General features: G+C 43.2%; 1 protein-coding gene across 2 annotated transcripts; it reads left to right on the top strand.

The window, feature by feature from the left end:
* Positions 1-2,724: 2,724 nt before the first annotated feature.
* LOC139386173 (atypical kinase COQ8B, mitochondrial-like) lies at positions 2,725-14,728 on the top strand. Of its 2 annotated transcripts, XM_071131643.1 has the most exons (15): positions 2,725-2,824; positions 3,207-3,388; positions 3,601-3,927; positions 6,765-6,831; positions 7,199-7,270; positions 7,427-7,543; positions 8,557-8,642; positions 8,782-8,922; positions 9,312-9,393; positions 9,579-9,672; positions 10,012-10,153; positions 11,082-11,189; positions 11,550-11,615; positions 13,088-13,174; positions 13,483-14,728. In XM_071131643.1, coding segments are annotated over exons 1-15 (1,869 nt in total). In that variant the 5' UTR covers positions 2,725-2,823; the 3' UTR covers positions 13,780-14,728. The 2 variants fall into 2 exon arrangements, with proteins under 2 accessions (XP_070987744.1, XP_070987745.1); XM_071131644.1 differs by lacking the exons at positions 2,725-2,824; positions 3,207-3,388; positions 3,601-3,927 and adding an exon at positions 4,314-4,433 and having other exon boundaries at positions 13,483-14,022.
* Positions 14,729-15,394: the final 666 nt, after the last annotated feature.

Raw genomic sequence — 15,394 nt, 5'->3', positions numbered from 1 at the left:
AATGAACAGTAAACATTACACTCACAGAAGTTCAAAAAGACAATAAAAACATTACAAATGTCATATTATGTACAGTGTTGCAACGATGTACAAATGATTAAAGTACAAAAGGGAAAATAAATAAGCATAAATATGGGTTGTATTTACAATGGTGTTTGTTCTTCACTTGTTGGTCGTTTATTGTGGCAACTGGTCACAAATCTTGCTGCTGTGATGGCACACTGTGGTATTTCACCCCGGTAGACATGGGAGTTTATCAAAATCGGATTTGTTTTCAAATTCTTTGTGGATCTGTGTAATCTGAGGGAAATATGTGTCTCTAATATGGTCATACATTGGGCAGGTGGTTAGGAAGTGCAGCTCAGTTTCCACCTCATTTTGTGGGCAGTGTGCACATAGCCTGTCTTCTCTTGAGAGCCAGGTCTGCCTACGGCAGCCTTCTCAATAGCAGGGCTATGCTCACTGAGTCTGTGCAATGACAAAGCTTTCCTTAAGTTTGGATCAGTCACAGTTGTCAGGTATTCTGCCACTGTGTACTCTCTGTTCAGGGCCAAATAGCATTCTAGTTTGCCTTTTATGGGGGCAGCAGGGTAGCCTAGTGGTTAGAGCGTTGGACTAGTAACCGGAAGGTTGCAAGCTCAAACCCCCAAGCTGAAAAGATACAAATCTGTTGTTCTGCCCCTGAACAGGCAGTTAACCCCCTGTTCCTGGGCTGTCATTGAAAATAAGAATTAGAATTATTAGGAAATGGAAGACATACAAGACCACTGATAATCTCCCTCGATCTGGGGCTCCACGCAATATCTCACCCCGTGGGGTCAAAATGATCACAAGAATGGTGAGCAAAAATCCCAGAACCACCTAGTGAATGACCTGCAGAGAGCTGGGACCAAAGTAACAAAGCCTACCATCAGTAACACACTACGCCGCCAGGGACTCAAATCCTGCAGTGCCAGACGTGTCCCCCTGCTTAAGCCAGGACATGTCCAGGCCCGTCTGAAGTTTGCTAGAGAGCATTTGGATGATCCAGAAGAAGATTGGGAGAATGTCATATGGTCAGATGAAACCAAAATATAACTTTTTGGTAAAAACTCAACTCGTCGTGTTTGGAGGACAAAGAATACTGAGTTGCATCAAAAGAACACCATACCTACTGTGAAGCATGGGGGTGGAAACATCATGCTTTGGGGCTGTTTTTCTGCAAAGGGACCAGGACGACTGATCCGTGTAAAGGAAAGAATGAATGGGGCCATGTATCATGAAATTTTGAGTGAAAACCTCCTTCCATCAGCAAGGGCATTGAAGATGAAACGTGGCTGGGTCTTTCAGCATGACAATGATCCCAAACACACCGAAGGAGTGGCTTCGTAAGAAGCATTTCAAGGTCCTGGAGTGGCCTAGCCAGTCTCCAGATCTCAACCCCATAGAAAGTCTTTGGAGGGAGTTGAAAGTCCGTGTTGCCCAGCAACAGCCCCAAAACATCACTGCTCTAGAGGAGATCTGCATGGAGGAATGGGCCAAAATAGCAGCAACAGTATGTGAAAACCGTGTGAAGACGTTTGACCTCTGTCATTGCCAACAAAGGGTATATAACAATGTATTGAGATAAACTTTTGTTATTGACCAAATACTTATTTTCCACCATCATTTGCAAATAAATTCATTAAAAATCCTACAATGTGATTTTCTGGATTTTTTTCTCATTTTCTCTGTCATAGTTGAAGTGTACCTATGATGAAAATTACAGGCCTCTCTCATCTTTTTAAGTGGGAGAACTTGCACAATTGGTGGCTGACTAAATACTTTTTTGCCCCACTGTACATGCCTTCCCTATAACATTCTAAGTAACAGTAACAACAATCGTTTTACTTGCTATGACTGTGATATGTAGTTGTTTCTCTACCTTAGTTAAATGCTGCATATCATTTTGCCCCACTGTAGTATCATTGCGCAAAATAGTAAGCAGCATCATCTGGATATGTGTCCAAACAAAAGTTCAGCATTTGCCTTCTGCTACCATTTCTGCCAAGCCGTCTACCAGACAGTTTGACGCTTACGTTCGATAAATCCAATGGATGCACCACACAAAACGCACTGCAACTGCCTCTGCAACGCAACGCTGCAAGGCAAACACAGTGTTTCATTGGAAATTAATATAATCCTGGTGTACTGTACTAAAACGCAACGCCTCTATCGGTGTGATCGAAGGGTACTCTTTTTGAGCAGACGCTGGCGCTGGCTGGCTGCTGCAACATAGCATCCGATAGATGGGCTACACATACAGAGACAGAGGGGCGTTGTATCGCTCGCTCGTCTGCTTTTTCTGATGAGATACATTCAGCCTCTTGTGAATTGAATGTCTTATGAAAGACAGAGAGACGAAATATACATTATTTTATATTTGGTCAAATTTTCAAACACAAATACACGCCACTAAGCATCAGCACCATCCTCATGATTTTGTAACTGCATTCCAAACACTTGCATTTTGGTCCTGCTCCAACATGATACACCTTTAAAAGTTATTGGCCATTGGGTTGCCGTAGCTTCTCCTGTCACTTCTCTGATTTGTTCAGTGGACATACTTTCATCCATTAATCGTACGTTAAATAATTTAAACGTGCCGTATGATTGGTCTAATTATATTATGCCCGCCTTCTCATATTTTGCCGGGTGCAATTGGACCACAGGCACGTCTGTCAATTTAGTCAAAGCTCTATTTCCGGGTTTGAAAGTTGTTGCAAAACAGCGTCTATCTACTTCACGGGCAAGAGGACAGCCGTCTGTTACTCCACGGTTTATAGGAAGCATCCCTTCTTCTATAGTAAGTGACTGACAATTCCTCTGTATATTTTAACTAGCTAAAGTTAACTAAGTGATTAATTAGCTCTGGTGATGGGGTGTGAAGCCTAATATAGTAGCTAGTGTGAACAACAGGCTTGGGTTAAATGTATGCATTCAACGTTACCCAACTAAATGTTTTAAGTTTGCACCACTATCTTCACTCGGTAATCAAACGGTAACGTCTTTGGAAATTATGTAAGTCACTTAGCTAGTTAAAGCCTTAGCTCATGAGTGCAGGTCTCAGTCACACGTGTCTGTATTACATGTCATGCTCACTGAATCATCTTCAATGATAAGCGAAGCTTAGACTAAATGTATTGGTAGCTAGATTGTTTAAAGTGTGCATGTGTTTGTCTTTCCAGTGATGCTAGCTGAGGTGTTTCAGGTGCTGCGAGGAGCAGGGAAGGTTGGCCATGCATTTGCCAACACACAAGGGGAGATGCTGAGGCTAATGGCCTGTAACTCCACTCTGGGCACTGGGGTCAAAGCTGCCCAGGAGGTGGTCGAGGGCGTGATGGGCACAGTCATGGGTGGTGCTGCCATGGTATGTTCAAATGGGAGAGAAGGGGGGCCTTTCTGCACACATCAAATAGATAGATGGACATTGGAGACATAATCACAGTTCAATGTCCTTTACAGCTTTTAGGCTACATAAAGTGTTATAATACTCTGCCAAATACAATTGTATGCAGCATGGTGTATATTGCCTGGAGTGACATTGAATGAGGCACTGAATTTGACTTTTTCCATATTCAGCAACAGTCCATCAAGGAGGATGTGTTCCCTGATGCTGAGGGATGGGAGGAAATGGATCCGGACGAGGCTGCTAAATGGGCGGTGGGCTCTGAATTCCCACCAGGCCTAGAGGCCACAGAGATTCCCAGCGGAGCGCCTCTCAGCCCAGCTGGGGGTTCAAGGGGAGCAGGCTGGCCCGGCCAAAGTGCCCGGTTCCTGCACATTGCCTCGACGCAATGGCACAGCAGGTTTTTCCATGACTCAGTAGTGGCCAGACTTACCCCAGAGGACATCAAGAAGGCCAGGGAGTCCAAGCAGGCATTTGCCAGGCCTATTGTTAAGCAGAAGGTCAGTGGCGTAGGCTTACCTCCTGATTGTCTTTGATCTCATGTGTGGGTTGTTCCACTGACTGGGTTTTGGGCTGATGTTGTAGGTGTAAATTATGATGGGGACATTGGGGTTTAAGTTGGTCTGTGCTATATTAGGAACATTTCCCCATGTCTAAAGAAGTATGCAATGGCTGTTTTTATACGTAGGCCTACTGTATTGTGCTTCTCATGAATATTGTAAATCTAAAAATCTTTGGGATGAACCAATTTGATATATATACACACACATGCTGCGTGCACAATTATTAGGCAAATTGTATTCCTCAGGATTCATTTTATTGTTGAACAAACAATTTCTCTCAGTCAATCCAAAATGTTATAGAACCAGCCTCCCGGGTGGTTAAGGGCGCTGTACTGCAGGGCCAGCTGTGCCACCAGAGACTGGGTTCGCGCCCAGGCTCTGTTGCAACCGGCCGCGACCGGGAGGTCCGTGGGGCGACGCACAATTGGCCTAGCGCAGTCCTGGTTAGGGAGCGCTTATTTAGTCAGCCACCAATTGTGCAAGTTCTCCCATTTAAAAAGATGAGAGAGGTCTGTAATTTTCATGATAGGTACACTTCAACTATGACAGACAAAATGAGGGAAAAAAATCCAGAAAATCACATTGTAGGAGTTTTAATGAATTTATTTGCAAATTATGGTGGAAAATAAGTATTTGGTCAATAACAAAAGTTTATCTCAATACTTTCATTGCCAACAAAGGGGAAATAACAGAGGTCAAACGTTTTCTGTAAGTATTCACAGGGTTTTGGCACACTGTTGCTGGTATTTTGGCCCATTCCTCCATGCAGATCTCCTCTAGAGCAGTGATGTTTTGGGGCTGTTGCTGGGCAACACGGACTTTCAACTCCCTCCAAAGATTCTCTATGGGGTTGAGATCTGGAGACTGGCTAGGCCACTCCAGGACCTTGAAATGCTTCTTACGAAGCCACTCCTTCGTTGCCCGGTGTCGTGGAAATGTCCTCTATTTACCAAATCATGGGAGCAAACCACAACACAAGTCAGAGTTAGTTATCAAAGTCCATATTTTAATTATATGAGCTCTATCACAGTCCTGTGACTCTCAGGCAATTCAGTGTCTAACCATGAATTCTCTGAGAGCCCCTTCCACATTTCAAATGAGGTCCTTTATAGCAAAGACACACACATAGTCAGACAGCATAGACATAATAAATCGTTCAGCTTTGTCTCCTTACTCAAACCCCAGAACCATAAACCAACCCTCCATATCAACAGGCAAATATCAAATTGTCATTTAGATACAACCAACTCTAAATACAACCAATCCTATCTTGACAAGATCACAGAGACACACTGACATTGTGGAGCCAAGAGATATGTTTACACATGATGATACTTTGACCTCTCCCCTCTCTGCGGCCCATGCAACTTAGTCTTGACATAGAACAGATACTGCAACCCTGCCACAGTATTATACAAAAATAACATTCTTGATGAGAAGTAATTTACAAACATATGATGAATATGAAAAACATCTTACATGTGTTACCAACAAATTCTGATTCTTCCACGACACCGGGCGGTGTGTTTGGGATCATTGTCATGCTGAAAGACCCAACCACGTTTCATCTTCTATGCCCTTGCTATGGAAGGAGGTTTTCACTCAAAATCTCACGATACATGGCCCCATTCATTCTTTCCTTTACACGGCTCAGTCGTCCTGGTCCCTTTGCAGAAAAACAGCCATAAAGCATGATGTTTCCACCCCCATGCTTCACAGTAGGTATGGTGTTCTTTGGATGCAACTCAGCATTCTTTGTCCTCCAAACACGACGAGTTGAGTTTTTACCAAAAAGTTATATTTTGGTTTCATCTGACCATATGACATTCTCCCAATCTTCTTCTGGATCATCCAAATGCTCTCTAGCAAACTTCAGACGGGCCCGGACATGTCCTGGCTTAAGCAGGGGGACACGTCTGGCACTGCAGGATTTGAGTCCCTGGCGGCGTAGTGTGTTACTGATGGTAGGCTTTGTTACTTTGGTCCCAGCTCTCTGCAGGTCATTCACTGGGTCCCCCCGTGTGGTTCTGGGATTTTTGCTCACCGTTCTTGTGATCATTTTGACCCCACAGGGTGAGATCTTGCGTGGAGCCCCAGATCGAGGGAGATTCAGTGGTCTTGTATGTCTTCCATTTCCTAATAATTGTTCCCACAGTTGATTTCATCAAACCAAGCTGCTTACCTATTGCAGATTCAGTCTTCCCAGCCTGGTGCAGGTCTACAATTTTGTTTCTGGTGTTCTTTGACAGCTCTTTGGTCTTGGCCATAGTGGAGTTTGGAGTGTGACTGTTTGAGGTTGTGGACAGGTGTCTTTTATACGGATAACAAGTTCAAACAGGTGCCATTATTACAGGTAACGAGTGGAGGACAGAGGAGCCTCTTAAAGAAGAAGTTACAGGTCTGTGACAGCCAGAAATCTTGCTTGTTTGTAGGTGACCAAATACTTATTTTCCACCATAATTTGCAAATAAATTCATTAAAAATCCTACTATATGATTTTCTGGATTTCTTTTCTCATTTTGTCTGTAATAGTTGAAGTTTACCTATGATGAAAATTACAGGCCTCTCATATTTTTAAGTGGGAGAATTTGCACAATTGGTGGCTGACTAAATACTTTTTTGCCCCACTGTGTTTGTGTATATATGAATGTATGTATGTATGTGCGTATATGTGTGTGTATATATAACATGTCTTAAAGTGCTGTGTTGTCCTTTGGCATTAGCTCAAATTAGCAAATTTGATTGTTACCGTTTTAACGTTCTCATTTTTACAGCTTAGTGATCGTGCAAGAGAGAGGAAGGTCCCTGCCACGAGAATCAGCAGGCTGGTTAACTTCGGGGGTAAGTGTTTCACTGCAATTAATGTAAATCACCCCCAGATATTGAAGTTGTATTAGGTACACCTGTAGGATTCTATTGCTAGAATGACATACAACTGATGTCTAAGGAAACATGACCCAGCCAGCATGCAGCTATATTACAATCAATCAATATTTCTAATACTTTCTTAAATCAACTATTATAGTCATGATGTCATTGCACAGCCCTACTTGAGTCAAATATACCTCTATACGATCACTTACACCAAGCTCTCTGTGACTCATCTTAAATGGTACATGTTACTGTGTATGATCGGTGTGTCTCAGAAGTGAATGCATATAGTGGTAGGCACACTTACCGTAGTTCCTTATGTCTGCCTCCTTGGCAGGTCTGGCAGTCGGGCTGGGACTAGGTGCCATTGCAGAGGTGGCGAAGCAAACTATGGGCGCCAAGCGTGCAGGTAGGTTCCTCTATGCATCTCTGAAACAGACCCTGAGATGAAGAAGCTGCATGATAAATGGCTCTGGAGGTTGTACGGTTGGCTGCCAGGCTGGACTGACTGAAGTTTGTTTTGTTTTGTAATAAACTGTAATAAACTCCACCATGTCTCTCTCAGAGGGTGCCCTGTTGGACTCACCTCTCTTGTCTGAGGCCAATGCTGAGAGGATAGTGAACACCTTGTGCAAAGTCAGAGGGGCAGCCCTCAAAATAGGACAGATGCTCAGTATACAAGGTATAGTGATCTACCCTCCCCTCTGTCACCCACCACATTAACTTTGATGAAATTACTTGGAATACTTGTTCGATGGTTATGCTGCATCTAAATATTCAGACCACCTGACTTTTTACACATTTTGTAAAGTTGCAACCTTATTCTAAAATGTATTTTTTTCTCTCCCTGAATCAATACACAATGACAATGTTAAAACAAGTTTAGACATTTTTGAAAATGTATTACAAATGTAAATCACATTTGCATAAGTAATCAGACCCTTTACTCAGTACATTGTTGAAGTACCTTTGGCTGCGATTACAGCCTTGATGCTTCTTGGGTATGACGCTACAAGCTTGGAGTTTCTCCCATTCTCTGCAGATCCTCTAAAGCTCTGTCAGGTTGGAATAGGGAGCATCGCTGCACAGCTATTTTCAGGTCTCTAACAGAGATGTTTGATCGGTTTCAAGTCTGGGTTCTGGCTGGGCCACTCAAGGACATTTCGAGACTTGCCCCAAAGCCACTCCTGCGTTGTCTTGGCTGTGTGCTTAGGGTCTTTGTCCTGTTGGAAGGTGAACCTTTTCCCCAATCTGAGGTCCTGTGCGCTCTGGAGCATGTTTTCATCAGGGATCTCTCTGTACTTTGCTCCGTTCAGCTTTTCTTCGATCCCGACTAGTCTCCCCAGTCCCTGCCACTGAAAAACATCCCCACAGCATGATGCTGCCACCACCATTTGTTTTATTTTACCTTTATTTATACAGGTTTTTCCTGTAAAGAGAGACCTGGTCTCCAAGAGAGACCTGGTCTCCAAGAGAGTGTTTTTTATTTTGAATACATTTGCTAAAATTCCCCCCAATTTCTTCCCCCTTTGTCATGAGAGTATTGTGTGTAGATTGAGAAAACAAATAAATATTTAATCAATTTTAGAATAAGTCTGTAATGTAACAAAATGTGGAAAAAGGAAGGGGTCTGAATATTTTCTGAATGCACTGTATACTAGGTCAATTTAACACTTGTTGTGTTCTTCCCGGTAGATAACTCCTTCATAAACCCCCAGCTACAGAAAATCTTTGAGCGGGTCCGACAGAGCGCGGACTTCATGCCCGCCTGGCAGATGAATGTGCGTCATGCGTACACTCATATCTTCAGTTATTGTATAGTACAGAAAGACATTCCATATATTTGACTGTTTGCAAGTCATATTGAAATTGTGTTGGACTTCTAAACTGATGTCCACTCTGCTGGGTATGTGACTGCAGAAAGTTCTGGAGGAGGAGCTAGGTGCGGGCTGGAGGGAGAAGCTGTCGTCGTTTGAGGACAAGCCCTTCGCTGCCGCATCAATTGGCCAGGTGCATCACGGGATGCTGCAAGATGGCAGGGAGGTTGCCATGAAGATCCAGGTGAGGGATCCCATAAATATCCTTTGACATCCAAAGAAAACCAGGCTCCAATTCCAGGTTCAGTAGCTATAGTAATGGTAGCTTTAGTATAGTAATGGTAGCTTTAGTAATGGTATCAGTCACTGACCCATGAATAGAGGAGGTTTAATTTGTCATTGTAAAATCTTTGGATGAAAAAAAAACAATCTCCTTAACATCCCGACCCCTAGTTAGTGGTTGGGGGTGTTTTTTTGTTGTTGTTAAACATTAACTTGTAAAAAAAAGGTTATTGTTCTGGTGAAGAAATTCTCGCTGTGTTTTGTCATGGGAGCTCTAAGATTAAATGATTGATATTCTCAGTCTTTGATCTTCTCTCTCTCTCTCTCTCTCTCTCTCTCTCTCCATTGCAGTACCCAGGAGTAGCTGAGAGCATCCACAGTGACATCAACAACCTGATGTCTGTGCTGAAGATGAGTCTTGTTCTACCAGAGGGTAAGGGTTCAGAATCAGTTGAATTTATTCAACTTATATAGCGCTTTTCATTACAAAAATGATCTCAACGCTTAAATAATAATTGGTCCTCTGTATTGAATGCTTTGTAGTGAGAAAGTCCCAAGTGCTTGGGAGAATGCCGTGAGGAGGCTGCCTCACTGATGTTGACATTTATTTTCTTGCAGGCTTGTTTGCAGACAGTAGTCTAGAGGTCCTTCAAAGAGAGCTGGCATGGGAGTGTGACTACAAGAGAGAGGCGGAGAGTGCCAAGCATTTTAAGTAAGCCCTACACCTCTGAGTCTGTCATAAAGCATGAAGTCTCTTCAGAAGGACTGCTCATTAACTTGAATAGCCTATAGTAGTCATCTTGGTGTATCCAAATGTTACTATACAGTGACTATAAGTTAAATACCACTTAAAATACCACTTTCCTCAGATGGGGATGCTGGCCCTCATTTTATTTTCTAGATTTATTTAGTTTAGTTACTATCAAGATGATACTCTCTCTAATGCACTGTGAATCTGATGGTAGTCCACTTTGTGTGCCTGTTGTATAGTGATTCATAGTAATGTACCAGTTTAGTCCTGTTGAGCAGATTTTATTTCTGTCTGCCTCAGGTCACTTTTGGCTGATGACCCATTTTTCCACGTGCCATTTGTGGTTGACGAGCTGTCAGGAAGGAGGGTTCTGGCCATGGAGTTGGTGTCAGGGGTACCGCTGGACAGCTGTGTAGATCTGGACCAGGAGACAAGGAACCAGGTAAGAGCTGACCTCTTATCTCCACCCAGGAGAATAAACATGGGTGAATGTGGTGAATGGTCTTTTTCCTGGTAGCGCTGTGGGGTGATGTTGTGGCCACATCATTACCTACCCTTAGTCTAACTCGGTGACTGGTTGACTGACCGGAGACCTTTTTGTAGCTATGACTGCCCTTAACCCAACTTTCCCAAGGCGTGCAAGTTTTGTTTTTTGCCCTAACACTACACCGCTGATTCATATTTTCCAAGCTTCATGATTAGTTGATTATTTGAATTAGCTGGGTAGTACTAGGGCAAAAACCAAAACGGGCACGCCTTGGGGTCCTGAAGACTGGGTCTGGTAAAAGATAATACAAAGAAAAAAAACATGCGTTTTTTAAAATATTTTTATATTTGAAATGCAAGGGAAAGGCTACAATGTATTATTCCAGCTTAGGCGCAATTTAGATTTTGGCCACTAGATGGCAGCAGTGCATGTGCAACGTTTTAGGCTGATCCAATGAAACATTGCTTTTCTGTTCAAAATGTTGTATCAAGTCTGCCCAAATGTGCCTAATTGGTTTATTAATACATTTTCAAGTTCATAACTGTGCACTCTCCTCAGCAATAGCATGGTATTCTTTCACTGTAATAGCTACTGTAATAGCCACTGTAGCGCACGTTAGCTCAACCGGCCCACGGTGAGGACACTGATCCTGTAGAGGTTAAAAGGATTCTCTAAAACCACATTTCTGATGCCAAACTATGCACATGGCTCATTTGACCAGCAGAGGGCCGTAACCCGAGTTAAGTGGTGACACTATTGCTCACTATGTAGGGATGTGTCCAAAATGTCACCCTATTCCCTATAAGGTGGAATAGGTTGCCATTTGGGATGCAGGCTAAGAGTGATAAACTGACCCCTGTGGTCTCAAATGTCTCCCCCCCAGATCTGCTTCAACATCCTACAGCTGTGTCTGAGAGAGCTCTTTGAGTTCCGCTTCATGCAGACGGACCCCAACTGGGCCAACTTCTTTTACAACGCTGAGCAGAACAAGGTGAGAGGGCGAGTGATCCTGTGACAAGATGCTGGGGACGTCCCATATGGCACCCTATTCTCTATATAGTGTGCTACTTTTGATCAGAGCCCACAGGGTGCACAGATTATGTAGGGAATAGGGTGCCATTTGGGTTTCAGAGCTTTGTCATTCATCAATACCATGACTCTGACCTTCAAGCTAGTTTTTGTATGAAATAGCTTCATAATGAATTTATAACAGAATACATGTACAAAAAATGTAACATTCATTTTCATGAGAACATACCACATATTCCCCGCATTTATGAACATGTACGGTGGCTATTGTTGTGTTGGTGGGGATGTGATGTAGTTTAACCTCTGCCCACTGTGTCTCCAGATTATTCTGTTGGATTTCGGTGCGTGCCGGGATTACCCTGAGGCCTTCACAGATGATTACGTACAGGTAAATTAACCTCAGTCGTCTGCATTAACACCAAACGGAGGAAAATGGACTGAAACAGGGACAGGCTACCTGGACACCTTTTTGCTACGTGTGACCTAACAATTACAGTGCATTCAGAAAGTATTTAGACCCCTTGACCTTTCCAAATGTTACGTTACAAGCGTATTCTAAAATAGATTAAAATAAAAATACTCCTCAGTCTACACACAATACCCCATAATGACAAAGCAAAAACAGGGTTTTAGAAATGTTTTTCTAACGTATCAAAAATAAAAACTGGAAATATCACATTTACAAAAACCCTTTACTCAGTACCTTGTTGAAGCAGTGATCACAGTCTTGAGTCTTCTTGGGTATGACGCTACAGTCTTTGCACACCTGTATTTGGGGAGTTTCTCCCATTCTTCTCTGCAGATCCACTCAAGCTCTGTCAGGTTGGATGGGGAGCGTCGCGGCACAGCTATTTTCAGGTCGCTCCAGAGATGTTAGATCAGGTTCAAGTCTGGGCTCTGGCTGGGTGACTCAAGGACATTCCGAGACTTGTCCCAAAGCCACTCCTGCATTGTCTTGGCTGTGTGCTTAGGGTTGTTGTCCTGTTGGAAGGTGAACGTTTGCCCCAGTCTGAGGTCTTGAGCTCCCTGGAGCAGGTTTTCATCAAGGATCTTGCTCTACTCTGCTCTGTTCATCTTTGCCTCGGTGCTGACTAGTCTCTCAGTCCCTGCCGCTGAAAAACATTCCCACAGCATGATGCTGCCACCACCATGCTTCACCGTAGGGATGGTGCCAGGTTTCCTCCAGAAGTGATGCTTGGCATTCAGGCCAAATAGTTCAATTTTGGTTTTATCAGACCAGAGAATCTTGTTTCTCATGGTCTGAGAGTCCTTTTAGGTGCCTTTTGGCAAACTCCAAGCGGGATGTTGTGCCTTTTACTGAGGAGTGGCTTCCGTCTGGCCACTACCATAAAGGCCTGATTGGTGGAGTGCTGCAGAGATGGTTGTCCTTCTGGCAGGTTCTCCCATCTCCACAGAGGCCCTCTGGAGCTCTGTCAGAGTGACCATCTGGCTTTTGGTCACCTCCCTGACCAAGGCCCTTCTCCCCCGATTGCTCAGTTTGGCCAGGTGGCCAGCTCTAGGAAGAGTCTTGGTGGTTCCAAACTTCTTCCATTTAAGAATGATGGAGTCCACTGTGTTCTTGGGAACCTTCAATGCTGCATACATTTTTATGGTACCTTTCCCCAGATCTGTGCCTCAACACAATCCTGTCTCGGAGCTCTATTGACAATTACTTCAACCTCATGGCTTGGGTTTTACTCTGACATGCACTGTCAACTGTGGGACCTTTATATAGACAGGTGTGTGCCTTTCAATATCGTATACAATCAGTTGAATTTACCAAAGGTAGAATCTAATCATGGCTTTGATTTTGTTCTCTGTAACCTTTTTGATGACTTAAGTTGGTCCGTCTGTGTCCAGGTGGTGCACGCAGCCTCTATCGGAGATAGGGAGACTGTCCTGGAGAAATCCAAGGACCTTAAGTTCCTCACAGGGTTTGAGGCCAAGGTAAGAGGGTAGTTTTGTGCAGTGGTAACTATGGTATCATGAAGCGCATACATTTTTGATGTGTGGTTTATGACATCCCTTCCCCCTCTCGCTCTCTGTTCCCTCTATCCTCTGTTTCTACTGGGGTATATACATTGTCATGTACTGTTCTATACTTCTGAGTTAGTAAAAAAAACAAAGGGCCATGACTTATTAAAGTGTATAATATTATAAGCCATAAAGGTGCATGCATGGTTATAACAAGTAATAAAGCGTTATAGATGCAGAGTGTTACTGAGTTGTTGTGTTGAAATGCCCTCTCTCCCCAGGCGTTCCAGGATGCCCACGTGGAGGCGGTGATGATTCTGGGCGAGGCCTTCACCAACTCTGACCCCTTTGACTTTGGCACCCAGAGCACCACGCAGCGGATCCAGAGCCTGATCCCCGTCATGCTGCGTCACCGCCTCACCCCGCCCCCGGAGGAGACCTACTCCCTGCACCGCAAGATGGCCGGCTCCTTCCTCATCTGTTCCAAGCTTGGTGCCAAAATCGCCTGCAAGGACATGTTCCTGGACATCTACAACTCCTACCAACAGCGGCGGCTGGAGAAGGAGAAGGCTGCCTAAATTTAGGCCTAGATAGGGTCAAAGGTCATTACTAGTGGTCCCCCTCTCTGACTGCACCCTAGTGGGCAGAACTGACTGTCCAACTCCCATGGTTGTGTACTATGTTTATTTAAGATATATGTAAGATATACAGGTGATACACAGACTCCCAGCACTTTGACTCTGTCAGTGACTTGATGCCACTCAAACTCAGTGAGATGGTCTGGCAGTAAGGAGTGGGAGGCAGAAAGAACACAGAAAGAAACTCTGTAGCATTTGTATGATTTGAAACACTTGAGATTAGTGTTAATAATAATTGTGTATGGTCCAACTTGATGTACAAATAATTGATTTGAGCTGTCTCTCTGTTAAGGGAAAATGTCATGTTTTGAGTGTTGGATTGTGTTTTTGATGTGCCCTGGTCCAATGGTTTCCATCGAACTGTAATTTTTAATGCTAATGCCACAAACATCGCCTTTGTTTCTGAAAATGGCAGTGTTTTTCCTCAAAGCAATTTTTACACTGAAAGTGAGGTGGATGTTATTGTAACACACTACAAAGATTGCTCTTTCAGATATTGTTGCAGTCTTCAACAGGTGTTTTTTTTTTTTTTTTGCCAAAAATATAATGTAGGGAATATTTAATGCTGGAAAATAACTTCTATACAAGGCTTATTTCACTGCCTGTTTTTGGTTGCATTATTATCTGTCTTGTGAATGTATTTCCATGGCATGTTGATGAGCGTTGTTCTACGTATTTTAAAGGACTGTTTGATGGAAACCCTAATGTCCTCAAACAATATGATAAAATAGTCCAGCTAGATGACGCCGTCTGTAAAAAGCATCCGCATAAATGTGTGCGTTGATGTTCTGTTCCATGCACTTTGGGACCATACTCCACCTCCATAAGACATAATCAATTATTATTCTGTGGGTCACCATCCTTGCAATAAACAGTTGACTAAAAGGGAGACATTTTGTCATGGGATAGCTGTTTTAAAATGGGTTCAATTCAGAGTATGACGATGTAGTACTTTTTCCACCTCTGCTTCTAAGGACATTTATCAAATAAGATGTAATGACTGGCACATACACTGGGAAAGGAAAGGCTCAGTGATGTTGTAGTTTTGTGTAATGGAAAGTTGGATTGCAATGGTGCTAATAATGACCAGCTGGTTTTAGTTTATATTGGCATGAAAATTGACATTTTGGCCCTTAAACACACATTTTATTAGGCACCACTTTTCTTGCTAAATGCTGATGTCTACTGAAACAAAGTAATTTGTGGAAAAATGAAACATTTCTTATAGAAGCTAAATCTGGAGACTTTTTAGGATCTTCACAGTCAGAATTTATCTCAGAAGCTTTTTAGAACACAGCCATTCAGTAGATTCTCATCCACAATCTTGAAGGCAGGACATCATGGCATCTTCTGCCTGACAAGAACACATTTGTCAATTTAAAGGCCATTTATTGTAGTCTTCGACATCAGTTTAGGTTTAATATAATCCAATTTGAAAGAAAAGTTCTGTCACTTCAGCGCAGTCACTTTTAAAAAAAATGATACAATCACACGGTGGCGCTGTAGAGTGTGAAACATGGGTCCGTGGTGTTTTTGTAAAACATCAATGGGTAGA

The sequence above is a fragment of the Oncorhynchus clarkii genome, chromosome 27, assembly GCF_045791955.1.
Source record: "Oncorhynchus clarkii lewisi isolate Uvic-CL-2024 chromosome 27, UVic_Ocla_1.0, whole genome shotgun sequence".
NCBI lineage: Eukaryota > Metazoa > Chordata > Actinopteri > Salmoniformes > Salmonidae > Oncorhynchus > Oncorhynchus clarkii.
The sequence above is the reverse complement of the archived record's forward strand: the minus strand, read 5'-3'. Positions and strand labels throughout refer to the sequence as shown.